The sequence below is a fragment of the Crocodylus siamensis genome, chromosome 4, assembly GCF_052110815.1.
Source record: "Crocodylus siamensis isolate JL-2025a chromosome 4, ASM5211081v1, whole genome shotgun sequence".
NCBI classification, from domain to species: domain Eukaryota; kingdom Metazoa; phylum Chordata; order Crocodylia; family Crocodylidae; genus Crocodylus; species Crocodylus siamensis.
The window spans coordinates 1,688,639-1,706,666 of NC_143398.1; the positions used below are offsets into that span (position 1 = coordinate 1,688,639).

The following is an 18,028-nucleotide window of genomic DNA, read 5'->3' on the forward strand; positions in this document are numbered from 1 at the left end:
CTCTGGAGGGTGGAGGACGGTGGCCAGGATTTTCCAGCTCTCTGCTGCCGGGATTTTCTCTCCAGCCCCAGTCTGCTCGCTCTCTCCCTTTTACGGGAGTAGACCCCATAGCTGTACAGTCTGCAGGCTGTCACTCAGCCTGAGCACTGCCTGCATTGCTTCTTCCTCTCACCCCCTTTTATGGAGGGGGTAGAGAGGGAGCAGAGCACCGTGGGATTCTGGAGGACCTACAGGTCTCCTCTCTCTTTAAATACCTAACAAAAACTGAAATGCTTCAAAATATTCCTCATTTAAAGAGGTACTATTTTGAAGTGCTTCATCTGCTTCCGGAGCATTTGAAAGGGCGCATATGTTTGTATAGCTCTGTGTATTGGACCTGTGCTTTATGATGACAGTAAACTGCATGTGTGGTGGTGAGCTCTTAATTAGACCTTTCCTAAATAACTTTCTGTGAGCAGATGGGCAAAGTGGATTGGAAGCCTCTGGATGATGCATGCTTGAAGTTGAAGTTCCAAAGCGAGGTTTTGGGATCAGAAACATGGATGGATTTCAGCGTTTATTTCCTAGGAAGTGTTGCAAAGTGATATTTTTAATGAGAGCTCTAATCTCACCTTTGGCTGCTGTGGTTCTGTCTCCAGATACCCAAACACCGCCTGTGAACTGCTGACCTCTGATGTGCCGCAGATCAATGACAAGCTAGGAGGGGATGAAACCTTGTTGAATATCCTTTATGACTTCCTGGATCATGAGCCACCTTTGAACCCGTTGCTTGCCAGTTTCTTCAGCAAGACCATTGGGAATCTCATTGCAAGAAAAACTGAACAGGTAGCAATTATGTCTGCTTTGCTGCAGGCAGACAAATATTAATGGCATGTATGTTCTGTGATGGTATTAACACTGCATGGCAATTCTTGCCCTCCTCTGCAGATGGGAAAAATAAGGCTTGTAGCCAGCCTTCCCATTTTGATGTGAATTTCTTATGTACCTAGACACAATTATAAACTTTTTCCTCCAGAGCGGCAGTTGTCTACAGTACTGTATGTTTATCCATCCTCTGGACTTTACACTTGCAGTTTGGTTATGACCTCAGTCATGCATGTGTCTTGCTGAGAAAAGAGAGGCTGAGATGCTTGGCGTAGAGCACTGGTTTTCATAGTAGCTAGGGTCAGGAGTGACCTGAACAGATCTTCCTGTTTGCTGTTGATCTCCCCTGATGAGCCACCAGGTCCCTCCTCAGCCTCCTCTTGCTGAGGCTGAACAGGTTCAGGTCCCTCGGTCTCTCCTCATAGGGCCTGTCCTGCTGCTCTCTCACCAAACAGGTGGCCCTCCTCTGAGCCCTCTCCAGGCTGGCCACATCCTTTTTAAAGTGTGGCGCCCAGTACTGGACGCAGTACTCCAACTGTGGCCTGACCAAAGTTGCATGAGTGGGAGGATCACCTCTCTGGACTGGTTTGAGATGCATCTTTGGATGCATGACAAGGTCTGGCTGGCCTTGCTGGCTTCGGTCTGGCATTGGCAACTCATGTTCATCTTGGAGTCAGTAATGACTCCAACATCCCATTCTGCCTCTGTGCTTTCAAGAGTGAACCCCCCAGCCTGTATGTATGGTGTGGATTCCTTCTCCCAAGGCGCAGCGCCCTGCATTTGTCCACGTTGAACCCCATCCTATTCTCATCTGACCACTTTTGTAGTCTGTCTAAATCTATTTGCAGCCTCTCTCTCCCTTCAAGTGTGCCCACCTCGCCCCACGTGTTAGTGTCATCAGCAAACTTGGACAGCATGCTTTCAACCCCCTCGTCCAAGTTGCTGATGAAGATGTTAAACAGTGCAGGCTTGAGCCCTGGGGTACCCCACTGCTCACATCTCGCTGGGTTGTGTACAACCTGTTCACCACTACTCTCTGGGTGCGCCCCATCAGCCAATTTTTTACCCATCCAACCGTGTAGTCAATGCCACGGTCGCTTAATTTATTAATGAGAATGGGGTGAGAGGCAGTGTCAAAGGCCTTCTTAAAGTCTAGAAAGACTATGTCCATGGCAACACCATCATCCAAGGATTTAGTTACTTGGTCATAAAAGGCAACCAGGTCGGTCAGGCAGGACCTGCTTTTGATGAACTCATGCTGGTTGCTCCTGAGCATGATCTCCCCTGCTGACCCCCCACAGATGTGCTCCTTGATGATTCTCTGCAAGATCTTCCCAAGCACCGAGGTGAGGCTTACAGGCCTATAGTTACTTGGGTCCTCCTTCCTCCCTTTCTTAAAAATGGGGACCACGTTGACTAGTTTCCAGTCCCCCAGCAGCTGGCCGGATGACCATGAATGCTCGTACAGCCGGGCCAAGGGCTCTGTGTTGACACCTGCCAGCTCCCACAACACCCCCCATTGGGTGGAGGGCATCTGGACCTGCAGATTTAAAAATGTCCAGCCCTTCCAGAAGATCCCTAACTACATCTGTGCTGACACAAGGCCTGACAGAGCTATCCCCGAGATTGTCCCTCCCTCTGGCAGGAGGGATGTCCCGGTCCCTGTTCAAGAAAACAGAGGCAAAGAAACTGTTAAAAGTATCGGCTTTTTCATCTGGCATAGCCACAAGGTTACCATTTGAGTCTTGCAGGGGTCCTACATTGCCTGGTGCCCTCTTCTTGCTCCCAGTGTACTTGAAAAAGGACTTTTTGTTGTCCTTAATTCTGGACGCTAGCCTGAGTCCATCTCTGCCTTGGCTTCCTAATAGCCCTCCTACATTCACGGGCTGAGGAGACACTCACAGGCTGAGAAGGTTTTCTTCGACACACAATGCCAACCCCCAACCCCAAAAGGAGTTGGACCATAGATGACCGTTGAGGCCCCATCAGACCCTGTGAAACCAGAAATGGAACTGATAACCAGGAACGAAGTGACCAGAGTGGAAGTTTAGGATCTAACCTAAGTATAGGGAACACTGTCCTATATTGTTATCAGGGATAAGTGAACTCCAGTCTGAGCTCTTAACATGGAGATATTTCATAGCAGAGTGTACCAGTGAGATTCAGAATTTGCATCTTCATTACTGTCCTCCAGCTTCTTAGTCTTGGTGGGGCAAGATGTTCATAGAATCATAGAAATCACAGACAGCGAGGGCTGGGAGGGACCTCAGAAGGTCACATCTAGTCCAGCCCCTGCTCCAAGCAGGACCAGCCCCACCTACATCATCTCAGCCAAGGCTTTGTCTAGCCGAGTCTTCAAAACCTCCAAGGAGCCTGTTTCAGTGCTTCACCACCCTCCTAGTGAGAGAGTTTTTCCTAATATCCAACCTCAACTTCCCTTGCTGCAACTTCAGCTCATTGCTCCTTGTCCTGTCATCTGCTCCCACTGAGAACAGTCCAGCTCCATCCTCTTTGCAGCTCCCCTGAAGGCAGTTGAAGGCCGCTATTCAATATCCCCATAGTCTTCTCTTTTGCAGACTGAATCAGCCCATTTCCCTCAGCCTCTCCTCACCAGTCCTGTCCCCCAGCCCCAAACCATTTTTGTTGCCCTCTGCTGGACTTTCTCCAGTTTGTCCGTATCCTTTCTGTAGTGGGGGGCCCACAACTGGACACAGGACTCCAGATATGACTTCACCAGTGCCGAATACAGGGGAAGAATCATTTTCATATTGGAAGAGACGGTTAAAGGAACTCATTTTGATATGCCCTTGCAGCTACATGTTCCTGTTCTGTCTTTTTTCTCAGGAAGAATTATTTATACTAGTAACTGTTTCATGTTAGGTTTGGCTGGTTGAAGGAAGGGCTTGGGGTGTAATGGGAGTTTTGTAGTGTTGCTGACACGTTGGACAGAGAGCTCATGTGTGGCTTTTTTTTTTTAGGTGATCGCATTTTTGAGGAGAAAAGATAAATTCATTAGCCTGGTGCTAAAGCACATTGATACGTCTGCAATGATGGATCTGCTGCTTCGTCTGATCAGCTGTGTGGAGCCAGCACCTCTACGGCAGGAAGTATTAAATGTGAGGGCTTTTCTCACCTCTCCCCATGGGAGCAGAGGGGAATGCTTTTTCCAAGGAATTATGGCTCCTTTTTTCAAGAGATTAGATAGGTCCTTTTTAAAGGACAGTCTTTCTTCTTTGCGCTAAGGAGCACAGATCTGCAGGATCTGCATGCCTGCAGCCGGGGGCCAGGACCAGCCCTGTGGTCAGCAGGGGAATCCTCTGCTTGCTGAAGTTCCTGTCACACTTCTGTTCTTCTGGGTGCCGCATTAACAGTGGCTCTGTCAGCCCCTCCCTGCCACAGAGCTCGTCTGAGGGAGGCTGCTGCTCTTTCCACACTTTCATACTAATAATTTGGGTTTGGTGCCTGGTGTCTTGCAGGTGTCAGGGATAGAGCGAAGCCAAGGAAAGGCTGAAGGAAGGGTCTGTGTCTCCTGCACCCAGCCTTGTTGAGTGTCTCATGAGCTGGGCTGGCCCTGTGGGTAGGATTCAGTTTTCCTGGCAGGATTGGGAAAGAAGTGGTTCTGGTTCCATGTGTGTGAGGGGGGCATGCCCGATAAGGGAGTGCACCTGAGTCGCTGAAGCCTACAGCAGGAGTCGCATCTGGCTGCAGAGCACACCTGCCTCCCCCATCCCTGCTGTGCCGATAAAGTGGTGCCACCCCCTGCTACCTTTGAATCCTTACCCGAAGCATTCCTGCTGCTGTCCTAGACAGGTCTACATGGGGAACCTGTTCACTTGGGCCATGTAGATCTCATTCAAGAAAGGGGCAGAGCTTCTGGGGAGCATATCCTTCTGACGAGGACCAGCTCCTCCTTTGAGAAGCTTGGAAGGGACCTGCATAGGGGTGCAGAGACAAATATGCCCAGCCTGGAGGATATAGTGATCATTAGCTCCTTGAAATGCTTTCAGAGCACTGTTTGACCCCAGGTTTCCAGTGCTTTTGAAGCAGGAATCTGGGGGTAAACTGCCCATGGGGAAATAAGGGAATAACAAAATCAGCACTTGGTTTCCCCCACAGTCAGGACTGTTGTTACCCTCTGAGAGAGCAGCAGGAAGGATAATCTGGTTTTCCTGCTTGCCCTCATGGTGTGCTGCACCAGCTGGTCAGTGCAGGGAAGGGCAAGCTGCAGACATATGCTGGTTCTCGCCATATGTACGCATGCTCCCGGAGCGATCTTGTTCCTCCCCAAGGCAGGAAGGCCTGCAGTCCAGGTTGGTTAGAAAATCACATAGCAAAAGCAGACCTGCTAGAGCAGTGTTTTTCAACCTGTGGTTTGCAGACTCTTAAGTGTCTGCAGACTGTCTAAAGGGTCTGCAAAAAATGTCTATGATTAATCATAAGCATGTGAATACCCACACTTACAATTCAGAGGGGTCTGTGGCTCTGTCTGAAATTTCCAAAGGGGTCCACACCTCTAGTCAAAGATGTTTAGGGGTCCGCAAAAGAGAAAAGGTTGAAAACCACTGTGCTAGAGGATGGACTCTGCCAGCAAACATGTACCACTTAACATGCCGCTGTGCTTAGGGGATCACTAGTTGCTCTGCCGTAAATTCCTCCTCCTGCCCACTGGAAGATGTAAGAGAGGGGCAGAGAGATCCTGTCGCATGTAAGAGATTGGTGAAATATCAGACTAGTTTCCCCAGCTGCTGCAGTGAGTCATCAGGCCCTCCTGTTCAGGTTCCTGCTTCCAGCTTCTGTTTTAGATTGCCTTCATTTCCTCCCCCATGAGATAATATGAAGCAGCGAGAAGGACAGCAGCATAAATGTGGAAGAACCAGCAGGTGTGAAGCGACCTCTTGGCCCACCCTTCATTTTTCTGGCCTGGCCTTCACTTGATAGATTTGGAAGGTGACTCAGCATACAGGGGAGCACTTTCACTTGCTAGCACTGCTGAGATAAACATGGCAGTTTTTCCGTGTGGTTGGTGATTTGGTGTTTCTAGCTGGGGGAGGTATTTTTTTTACCTGAAAGAGCAGTCTCCTCACTACAGCAGTCCTTTTCAGGTAACCAGGTCCAGGCAGGAAAGTGTCTCAGTCCCTTCCTTTGGACATGAAAACTCTCTCAGGTGGTGTTACGCCAAGAAAAATAAATATGGGTAAAACAAATGTGTCACCCAGCGCTCTCCTGTCTGGTTTCACAAGTGGTGCTAGCATAGTGCTAGTTTAGTCCTTCTCTGCTTGGAAATGGATTGACCCTGAGGGCTTCTCCCTGGAAAGAAGGAAGGATTCAAATCTGTTTCATACAGGTGCTATGAGGCTTTAGTTAATGAGTGAAGTCGGTCACTAGGTGTTTTAGCAAAGCAACAGGAAACTTTATAGAAGGTTGAGACATTTGCTCAGCTCTATAGAAAAAGGGACATATGGCAAGTTGAGATAATCTGTGGAGCACAATGGGAGGTGATGCCTCTTTCTCAATAGTAGCTAGGCAAGGTTCAAAGTCAGCCATGACACTGTTGCCTCAGAGCTATCTGCAGGTCTCCTCCCAGTCCGTGCGAGTTGTTGCCAGGCTCTTTCAGTGTGGAAGCAAAGAGCTAGCCACAGTTTTGGATAGCTGTCCGGAGGGAAGCATTATGGAGACCAGGAACAGATTTATCCCAGTCTCAGTTTTAGCAACTACAGGAAAAGCTGGAACAGGAATGAAATCCATTGCCTACTTCAGACTGCAACATTTCTCTGTCGGAGAACTTATTTTTCACTTCACAATGATTTCACCAGCTCTGTAATTTAAGTAGATTTTAAATTTCATCCTGGCTGTGGGACTTTCAGAGGTGAGGCATCCCCCTGCTGTCAGGATTGAGAGGTCTGGTTCTGCCCCGACTGCAAGCAGGCTGAAGTATCCTTCATAACCAGTCTGTGGAGCTTGTTGGTCCAAGATGGAGTGTGCTGGTGAGCCCCGATCATGTTCCTGTTATCCGGGATGCTCTGTGTTTGTGGGGATCAGATGATGATAGCATCTGGAGGCCTCAGTCAAGATCAAGACTGGGTGTTCTTCAAGCAGCACCAAGCCTGGGAAGATGTTGCGACAGTGTCACATGATTACACAGCCACCCAGAGGGCACCATGGATGGATTTGAACTGTTGTCTTTCTTCAGATGCAGATGAAGAGACATTTCATTTTTCTAGACCGGGGAATTGCAGGGGAGGTGGGTTGCCCCTTGGTAGGAGGGTATGCCGGCCACTTCTTGGATGTGTGGAGGGCACACACATTGCAGTAGTGGGTGGAGTGCCCACCCACATACCTGTGGGCTGTGCAGTCCGAGGATCAGTGACCATCACTCGTGCTGCCTCTGTGACGCACGGCCTTCAGGTGTTTGAACTTGGATAGCTCTGTTCTGGACTATGCCACTGAGCTATTATTGATGTAAACCAAGCTCTTGCTGTCTGGGCTGCGATGAAACAGCACCCCGGTGCTTGTAGATTTGGAAACAGAAAGATCCCCCTTGCTGCTTCCATCCTGTGCTGAGCCGCCATAAATAGCGACTTCCTAACAAATCTTGTACTCCAAGTTCCATGATTGCAAACCAGAGACTTATTTTTTTCCCTTTCTTTTCCCTCCAGTGGCTTAATGAAGCAAAAGTAATTCAAAGACTTGTGGAGCTGATCCATTCAAGCCAGGATGAGGATGTGAGTATGATATTTTTTTTGTGGTAAAATGAAGATCTGGTGTGAAAGGATGGACCCTTGGGTGTCTTACGCTTGATGTAATGCCTGTTTTTCTAGTGCAAGGAGAATAACTATAGAGGATGTGTTTAGTAGTATGAGAATAGTGCTAGAAAGTCTCAATTAAAGAGGCTTTCTTCATTCACTAGAGTCTAGTTTCCTGTTTATTCTTAGCCTAGCTCTGTATTTATTTAATGTTGGATTGTTTTCTATAGTCAGTGATAACTGAGGTTTAATTAAGAACACATGCTTCTGGAAGCTGCCTGTTGAAAGACTTTGAAAACTAACTGGCTTCTTCTGGGGGTGTTTTTGGTCCTCTTCAAGCCAAAAAAATTATTGATTTAGTATTGTCCTGAAATCTGCAAAATGCACTTCTTTGCACTACTTCCAGGCTATTCAAGTCATATGTGCCAGATTTTAAATCACCCAGATTGAAAAGGACAGACGGGATGTTCCATCTTTTTTTTTTCCTAATCATTTCTGCAAAACATTCTAACCTAGGAGCTCTGGATCTTGGTCTGTTACATCAGCACCTCCCATCTGACTGTGGTTACCAGTGCTGACATTTAAGATCACGAAACACGAGGATAATTTTTGATCTCTGTTTCAGCTGGTTGTATTTGATTTGGCTATTTGCTAACAAATTATCACAGCTGCCAGCAGCAGAATAAACTTGATGGCTGCACAGTGATTTTCTTATTATGCTGGTAATGTTTTGCTGGAAGGGGTTCAATTCTGCTATCATCATGGTAGAAACTGCCCCACTGAGAAAATAGAAAGGAAATAGCTCATAGCATATGGACTTGCTTATCTTTTATAATGCTGTCCCTTAGGTGGAAGCTACAGATGGCCTTGTACAGAGTCTAAAGAAATGGCTTTGATTAGTAACCACGTAGTCTACCACAGAATCTATCACATATACTGCAATTGAAGCTTTAACCAAAAAGGGAAAGAAAAACCCTTCACTCTTTATTAAAAAAACAACAAGCCCTAACAAAAAAGTACAGCTGAGTTTAATTCCAGAGTTCAGAAGCACCCCTCCCCTCCCCTTAATTCTGAAATCTCTGGTAATTGTGTTGTGGATATAAATGATGCTTTGAGGATACAAACTTGGAATGGAAGCTTATTCATTAAGGCATAGTAAATTAGATTTTTCACATTATTGTGCAGTTGTATAGCATTTTTTCTGAGGGATTCTCATTTGCTGAGTTACATGCACTGCTGGCCTCAGTTCTGTTCCTTCCAAATTACACGATAGTTTCTCTGGAAGCCAGGAGAATCGAAACTGTGCAGTTAGTACTTACATTTGACCTTTTCCTGTTATTTACAGAGGCAATCAAATGCTTCCCAGACCTTGTGTGATATCATAAGATTGAGCAGAGACCAGAGCAACCAGCTACAGGACATACCTGAGCCTGACCCACTTCTCACAGCACTGGAATCGTAAGTACATGCCAGAGGGATGTCACTAAATTGGTAATTGCTGCTGGTAATGTAATTTCCTGAGAAGTCATTGGAAGTACTAATTATGCAGCCAGTATCCAACTTTGGCCATGCTCCTGACAATTCCTGTAACTACAGGTATTTAATATTGTCATTACATCATGGCAGCACCTAAAGGTCTTGTTTGAGACCTACTGCCGTTGGCATTATACCAGCATGAAAGAAAACAGTCTCCACCTGATAAAGGTTTCAGTGTGATTGACTGAAGATAAGACACTGTTAGCAAGTGCACTAAACAATAGTGACAACCTGGGAAGAAGGATTAGTTGTAACAGCAATAAGATCTGAAGGAAACCCCCTCTGCATTTGGCTTCTTAGTCTGCTCTTTGGGCCTGACAGTGAGTTGCAGCATGTCACCTCTCAATCACATTTACAGAGGATCTTCTAGATTCCAAGCCTATAAGACATGTCACCCTCTAGGCTGGTTTCACATCATCAGGCCCCTGTTCTCCACCAAAGTGCAGCAACAGCAAGACATTTTCTCAAGCTAATAGGTCACGTGACATGGTACACACCCCGACTTTGTAGACTACAGCATCACTCTCACCAACCCGTGAAACGTCAGGTGTCGACTCTCCTTTTACGATCATGACTCCTGTTGTTGGTAGATGAATTCCCACATGGCCTACAAAGGAGTTGCTAGAGGATTGTTCTCTTCTGAGAAAATCCACAGCATGTACAGACGTTCTCTTTCCCAGGAGAAACTTTCTTGAGAGTGATTTAACCTTGGTTCCTCCCAGGTTATTTTCTCCTGGATTGGCCATTTTTACTTTGGGAGAAAAAGCCTGAACATCTGGACACTTGCAGTTTCTCATGAGAGAGCAGTGACTCTCCCAGGAGAAACTGAATGTCTGTACAAAGCCTAGCTCTGCTGGGATTCAGAACTAGTTTTAGCTGCCCACAATAGGTCGGGGTGCAAGGACTTACAGGGCACATGCATGTCTCCAGTGCACACCGCTGGTGAAGGGATATGATCTTGAACTAATGGGGGGATTAATCCTGTAGGCGGGATTAATATCGCCAACCACTATGAAGAATCATAGTCTTTGCAGAGTAACCATTTTTAATTAGGGCTGCCCTTGTAGCCTTAGCTTGGTTGCTTCATTCTTAAGCATTATGATAGTAGTCTCTAAAACATGTTTATGTGTACTACCTTATTCATGGGACCTGATGCATTAAGTGAATATTGAATATTTCTTTTTGTTTATGGTATGGCTTTCACTGAATGTTAATATATGTCATTCATGGCCTAGGCTCAGTGCAAACTTAGTAATGTTCTCTTGAATGTGGCTGTGATCTTGCCTTACTCGCTGGACACTTCCACAGTTGGATAACTTCACATCCCTCTGCCCTCCCCTTTCTGCCTGGCTGTTATTAAAGCCCAAATGGACAAAATTGTCTGTTAGTTTTTGGTGCCTAAATTGAGACACAGAGACCCTGAAAGGTCAGGGAACTCGACATCTTTGTTTCTGTTACTGTTTCCAAAACATACCTCTGATCAGTTTGTATTGCAGGTGTCTGTGTTTGGCCCTTGGGGTCTCATGTGGGCACCCACAAAACAGTGAACACTTAGTGCCCAGCTGTGAACTAAGGGATCTGAATGTGAATCTGGTCTACGAGATTTGCCCTGCACTACACAGGAACATTCAGGGAGGGGCTGCAATAGAATTTGGTTCTCTAAGCTTAGATTGTGGTCACTGTCCTGAGCCAAGAGACTATGCTTTCCTTTCCTGCAGCCCTGAACTCACTTGTGGCATACACTTCTGCTTCTGCAACATATTAGCCAGGGGTCCTAAACACTAGTTGTACAGACTCTATTTCTCCCTGGAGTACAGCCCACGCTGCATTAAATGGACTGATGGCCTGTGGAAAAAAAAAGTATATGATCATGTAATTTAACTTATGAGGAGGGGCTGAGGGAATTGGGCTTATTTAGTCTGGAGAAGAGAAGACCGAGAGGGGATTTAATAGCAGCCGTCAGCTCCCTGCAGTTGGTCTGCAAAGAGGATGGAGCTGGACCATTCTCAGTGGGGGCAGATGACAGAACAAGGAGCAGTGGGCTCCAGTTGCAGCAAGGGACATCTAGGTTGGATATTAGAAAAAAAAACTTTGTCACTAGGAGGGTTGTGAAGCACTGGAACAAGTTACGTAGACTCTCCACCCTTGGAGCTTTTTACGATCTAGCCCGACAAAGCCTTGGCTGGGGTGATGTAGCTGGGGCTGGGGCTGGTCCTGCACGTGAACAGAGGCTGTCCCCAGTCTGTTCTTGGGTATTCTCCTCAGTTGAGAGCTCCGGTGCCTAACTGCAGACACTGTCATAGATTTCATAGATGTCATAGACATCAGGGCTGGAAGGGACCTCGGGAGATCGAGTCCAGCCCCCTGCCCAAAGGGCAGGAAGTTAGCTGGGGTCATAGGATCCCAGCAAGATAAGCATCCAATTTACTCTTGAAGGTGTTCGGTGTAGGTGCTTGAACCACCTCCGCTGGCAGACTGCTCCAGACCTTGGGGGCTCGGACAGGAAAGAAATTCTTCCTTATGTCCAGCCTGAAACGGTCTTGCAGGAGTTTGTGACCGTTCGACCTTGTCATCCCTTGGGGCGCTCTGGTGAACAGACGTTCCCCCAGATCCTGGTGGTCACCCCTGAGACACTTATAGGTGGCCATCAGATCACCCCTGAGCCTGCGCTTTTCCAGGCTAAAGAGTCCCATGTCTCTCAGCCTATCATCGTAAGATCTGTTTTCCTGACCTCTGATCATGCGCGTGGCTCTCCTCTGCACTCTCTCAAGCTTCTCCACATCCTTTTTGAATTGTGGAGCCCAAAACTGGACGCAGGACTCCAGCTGCGGCCTCCCCAAGGCCGAGTACAAGGGGAGAATGACGTCCCGGGATTTGCTCGAGAAGCATCTATGGATGCAACCCGGCATTTTGGTTGCTTTATTAGCCGCAGCATCGCCTTGCAGGCTCATGTTCATCTCATGGACTTTTTTGTCCCCTAGCTTTAACAAGCAGTGGAAAGAAACTGAATAGTTCTTGTCACTTCCACTATGCACAAGGTTTGAAAAGCTACAGTGAAAAGCAACGTGTCTTTAGTGAGTTCATTCTGCTGCAGACTGGCCAAACCAGGAACAGGCACAGATATACTAGGTCTGGGGATCTGCAAACTGAAGACATTGGTTATGTTTGCTTCATATTTCGAAGGTTTATTTTACAGCCATAAATGGCTATAGAGGTTAGGTGCCACTGACTTGTTCTGTTGAATCAAACGTGCAGAGGAGACTCCAAGAAGTTTTTGTATGGCACTCATCACTGCAGGATCTGAGCACCTCCCACTAATGCACTGAGCAACGGATGTAACACCCATCAAGCATTTTCTCTATTCTCTCATCATCTCCAGAGGGAGAGGCAGACGCAGTACAGTTCAACATTTTGGTAGCATTTTTTTCTTTTTAGAATAATAGAATCCTAGACAATGAGGGCTGGAAGGGAGCTCAGGAGGTCACATCTAGTCCAACTGTCTGCTTAAAGCAGGACCAGTCCCAACTAGCTTATTCCAGCCAGAGCTTTGTCAAGCTGGGCCTTAAAAACCTCCAAGGATGGAGGCTCCACCATCTCTCTAAGTAACCCATTCTACTGCTTCACCACTCTCCTAGTGAGAAAGTTTTGCCTAATATCCAACCTAAACCTTCCAGCCCTACTATGCTGATTTCTGATTTTGAAGGAAATATTAAGTCAGACTAAGGGGAGAGGACACAAAGGCAAGTTCTGTTTGCTCCCTGCAGCTGCAGCAGGCGTGGACCTGAAGCACATGGGAAGGCACGTTCCCACACACTGGGTCGAGAGAGGACATCAACCTGCCCTCGAAGAGCAAAGCTGTTCAAGGGACTCCTGCAGCTCACCACACAGCACCGCATTCCACGTGTGGGAAAGCACAGAGGCCTTCAAAGAATCCCCCTATGTTTCATTTCAGTACTTGAGGACAAGACTCACTCATTTTAAGTCCTACTCTGACCCACTTTTGTCAAAATAATGCCTTTTGGCCTAAAAAGCTCATATTCAAGCTCAAAACCGAAGTGAATATTTTTAGGTTTGAGGCAAATAATTGTTGAATAGCTTTGCAAAGGAAGGACTGAAAGTGCTGACATGAATAATTTAAAATTGGAATGGAAAAAATATTTGACAACACATTGTAGGAAATGATCCTGTAGTGCCGAGGGAATGGACTAGATGGACTAACAATTCCTTTTCATCTCTAATTTCTATGATCCCATTAAGTCATATGCAAGCAGCTTTAGTCACAGGGCTTTGAAAAATTTAACGTTTTCTGATTTGGAAAGTGTCTAATGTTGTTTGAGAAGCTGTAGGTCGAGAAGGCTTTGCTTTTCCTAGGTCAAATTTCTCATGAGTGTGTTTCATCTAACACAGTCTTACAGAGACCAGCTCTGGGGGGAAAAATATCATTTAAAAGTTCCAGCGCAAGACAATGGGGGCATGCAACAGTGAGCTCTGAAGAAGTACTGGATATGCAAAGTCAGCCGAAAGCAGGAGCTCGTACGAAGCACCGTTACAAAAAAGGGACTTTTATCAAGAAAGTAACATGCCAAAGGGGCCACTGCTACAGACTTGAAGGGCTATTCTGGAATACTGCACACTGAGACACTGTGAGGCTATTTATTGTTATAGTCCACATCCTAAATTTGAGCCCTGCTCTGGTATTTATGTCCCTGTTTAATTAATTGGAGATCTCTGCTGTGGATGTACAATTCTCAAACTCTACTAATGACCCAAGGTAGGAACCAATACATTTCCACATAACGCTGGAATTGGTTTCCTTCCCACCAAGTTGCTTTTTTAAAAACCTAGGAAGTTACATCCACAATCCTGCACTAAACATGAACATTTAGAAAAAGCCAACCACATAAAAAGGAGTAAGTGCTCGATTTAAGACTGCCCATGTCTGTGCAATCTGACAATCATAGAATCATAGCAAATGAGGGGTGGAAGGGACCTTAGGAAGTGATCTAGTTGAACCTGCTGCTCAGAGCCCCAGGTAAATCACCCCAGCTAAGGGTTTGTCTTGCCAGGTCTTCAAAACCTCCAAGGATGGAGAGTCCACCACCTCTCTGGGTAACCTGTTCCTGTGCTTCACCACCCTCCCAGTGAGAGAGTTTTTCCTAATATCCAACCTAAAACTCCCTTGCTGCAACTTGAGCCCATTGCTCCTTGTCCTGTCATTTGCCCCCACTGAGAACAGTCCAGCTCCATCCTTTTTGCACCTGCCATGCAGGGAGTTGAAGGCTGCTATCCAATCCCTTCTCAGTCCTGGAAACATACATTTCAGGAAAGTTGTGTCAGGGGCTGTTACAAAAAGAGAAGAAAGAAAGGAAATGAAAGAGGATCTAACAGAATCATTATTAAATGTTTAAAAAGGAAATTGAAGGTCAATCAGACTAGCTGTTTGTGTGAATAGCACATGGCTGTTGGAATTGCAGGGTTAGCTGTCAGGGCACTGAGGCCTTGGAAAAAATGGCAGAACATTTCTTATTTTCCATTCTACTTCTTTCACCTGCTAGATGTCACAGATGTCTTTTAGCTCTACCTGTAACACAGCTGAAAAGACCAAAAGTGATGAAAAATGCATATTCATTAAGCTCAGAAAACCTTGCAGAAGTGAACAAATTTCACAGCACAAACAGAAAAATAATTTGATTGAGATGGCTCTTTTTGTACTATTTGCATCTTTCCATAGATCTCCAAGCATTGCTCATTTATCTGGTTGCTTTTCTCAGCCAGTGCTTCCTCTCTTCGGTTATTTGGTGTCCTTTGGTCTTTTGGATATATATTTTTGTGGGGCAAATCAGAATTTAATAACCAGTGAGCTGTGGAACCATAGAGCCATGATTGTAATCAGAGAATAAATGTGTAATCCTTTCTCAGGACCTTACCCTTCACCAGAGTACTTAGAGCAGCAAGTTCCACAGTTAGGCTCACACTGTAATAAAAGAGGTTTCAGTTTTACTGTAAAGCAGCTCGTCTGATTGAATGCCCTCTTGTGCTCGTCTTAAGTGAAGTGACAAAGAAGATCAATAAAAAGCTGTTGTCGATGCTATTCATTAATCTTATCTCTTTGTTACAATAAGCTACATTTTATGCACTTGGACATCATCAAGCTTTTTGAAACCCTGTGGAAACAGCTAGGTGCTAGCAAATCCATAGACTTGGAAAGTGCTGCTTTAGTTAGATGGGTACGTTAGCCAGTGCTGCTTTAGCCAGATGTGTGAAAAAAGGGCTTGCTTTGTATTGGGTTTTGAAAGACTATTCCAGACATGTCTGCAGAAGCCCAGAGGTGGAACTGCTAACATTTACACCCGTGGCCAGCCTTTGCCCATTGCCAGGAATAGCCATTGCTATGGGGGCAGGTGACAATGCAGCCAGCACCCAGGGGTTAATGGACCTGCTTGCCCCAGCCTCTCTCTGCCAAGTGATGTAGCCAGTGAATTCTGCTGGCTGTCCCGATACCTCCAACACCTGAGCAACTATCTGGGCTGTTGGGAAACAGTCAGCTTCTGGCCCCCTTATCAAGTGGTGTGGTGAGAGAAGTGGCCCCTCTGAGTCTGTTCTGGTAGCCCCTTAGTCAGTGCCTGGGGCTTGTGCCCCATTTGCCCTCTTCTAGTTATGCTACTAGAAGCCACTTTGGAAACAACCTTACACGGATATTTGGAAGTGGGGATTGCACCGAGATTGTCATGGATGAGGGGCTGATGGCACCTGGCCACACTATAATGTTGCATCACTGCTGCCTCTTATTTATGGTACATAGTAAACTTCAGCAAGAGGCAACAGGCCTCCAGATGTACCATGTAATAGAAAGGTGAGGTACTGCCTGTCTGCTTTTGGGGTTAGTTTTACTTGGGTCTTGAGTCCTTAAACCCCTTTTTGAGAATTAAGACTGCACTATAGATCTTAAAGCTGGAAGGAGCCACTGTAGTTATCTAGTGTGATCTCTAGCACAAGGTTCCTGTGTATAGCCCATGATTTCAGGGGGTGCTACAGCCTGAGGGAGACATCCAATCTCAGTTCAGTTTTTAAGAGACAGAGAGTGTACTGCCTCCCCTGTGGATCAGTTCCAGTGGTCAGTTACCATCACTTTGGAAATTTCCGTCTTATTTCTGGTTTGAATTAGGATGGCCTCTGTTTGTAAAACTAAAAAAATTGCAAAATATCTCTATCCCTAATGCCGTTAACCTCCATGTGTCATTTAACAGGCAGGAATGCGTGGAGCAGCTCTTGAAGAACATGTTTGATGGAGACCAGGCTGAAAACTGCATAGTGAACGGAACTCAGATTTTATTAACATTACTGGAGACAAGGCGCTCTGGGTAGGTGAACCCCTCTCGGCAGGACACACTCAATGCTGGTAATCTAGTTTGACTTTGGGGGGGGTTTGGAGGGGGTTTGGTATGTTTGTTTTTGAGAGAGGCAGCTCCCAAAACATTTTTAGGGGTTGCAAAAACAGATGCAGCTGGAAAAGCTGCTTTAAATCTAATGGTTGCACTTAAAGACAGGCAGTTGAGGTCAGGGCCACTCTGCTAAATGCCAGGACATAGACACAGAAGGGAGACATTGTCCTTGAACCAAAGAGATTGGAGTCCGAGTCGAGGCAGGAAGGTGGGGGCAGAGGTATATCACAACCACTCCAGGTGGTAGTGGGCTGGCAGCTCTTTAGTTCCAGTTCTCTGATTTTTAAAATGTATTCCTTTATTCTGCAAGGGGGAAGAATGACCAGAAGGGAAGGATAAGTAGAAGCAAGAGAGTTGTGTTTGGAAATGCAAGGGTAATAAGGCAGGACTGGGAGACTGGGGCTATCTGAAGATGGGGAGAGGGAAGAGAGTAGGGTGGGGAGTCAGCAGACGAGCAGGTTTGTGCGTTTCCCCAGGAACAAATAGCAGTGGCACACCTTGTGCCGCTCTTACCTGTCCCCAGGAAATGCCCATGTCACAGCCACTCTGGCACACGGTACATGGCCCTAACAGCCTTACCTGGGGGCCTCTGGGAGCTGTAGCCATGGCACTCCTGCAGCAGGGAGCCTGGCTGACATTTGGAGCATGGCTTCAGCTTGCCAGCCTCTGTTTTTGAGCAGTGCGCGCTGCTGTCACATGCACTGCCCTACTTTTTCTGGTGTGGGTTTTTTTGACCCTGGGATCTCCACAAAGTAGCAGCATGGGGAATACCTGCATGTGCGGTGTGGGGTGCTGTAGACAGATCTGCAACGCCGCATACCACATGTCTGGGCTCGTCTGGACTTGGCCATAGAGTCCTAGAGCAGTGAGGCTGGAAGGGAGCTCTGGAGGTCGTATCTAGTCCAACCCCTGCCTGAGGCAGGATCAGCCTTGTACGTGTCATCCCAGACAAATCCACAATCTAACCTCTGTAAAACTACCGTCAACCCTGAGACCACAGCAGATATCACACCCGAACCTGCCTCAGAGAAAGCAGGAGGACAATGGCAGCCAGCTTCCTGCTGCTGCAAGGGGTGTTCATATATGCTCCAGAGATGCCAGGAAGAGGCTGTGGCCCTGCTGTAGAGAAAGGCAAACCCCCCCGGTCTGGGCCCAGAATTCCTTCCTCACTCCAAATGCAGTGATCAACCTGACCCTGAGCAGAGGGGCAACAGCCTCTAGCCAGGAACATCCAAGTTCAAGTCCCAGCAGGAGCATTGGCCCAGCCCAGTCCGAACCGTGTCCAGAACAGAAATTCTCCAAATGCTGCGCAGCCAGGGGCTGCACTGATCTGAGAGGGCCAAGGCTCCCATGGGTTCTGCCCGGCAGTTACACGTAGTAGGCTGAAGAGGAAGAATGCTTACGACAGCGTGACCGGCAGACTGCTAATAGTGCATGTTGTTG

At 46.9% G+C, this 18,028-nt stretch overlaps 1 protein-coding gene across 6 annotated transcripts in view; it reads left to right on the forward strand.

Annotated features, from left to right (window-relative positions):
- The window catches only part of PPP6R2 (protein phosphatase 6 regulatory subunit 2), a 154,658-nt gene that overhangs the window by 76,248 nt on the left and 60,382 nt on the right, over positions 1-18,028 (forward strand). For all 6 annotated transcript variants that reach the window (XR_016441666.1, XM_090041388.1, XM_090041393.1 and 3 more), the window contains 5 exons: positions 639-825; positions 3,843-3,980; positions 7,521-7,586; positions 8,953-9,065; positions 16,391-16,504. Coding sequence is in view for 5 of the 6 variants with exons in the window: in XM_090041388.1 (XP_089897514.1) it covers positions 639-825; positions 3,843-3,980; positions 7,521-7,586; positions 8,953-9,065; positions 16,391-16,504 (618 nt within the window). In the remaining variant the exon portion in view is untranslated. The remainder of the gene's footprint in view (positions 1-638; positions 826-3,842; positions 3,981-7,520; positions 7,587-8,952; positions 9,066-16,390; positions 16,505-18,028) is intronic.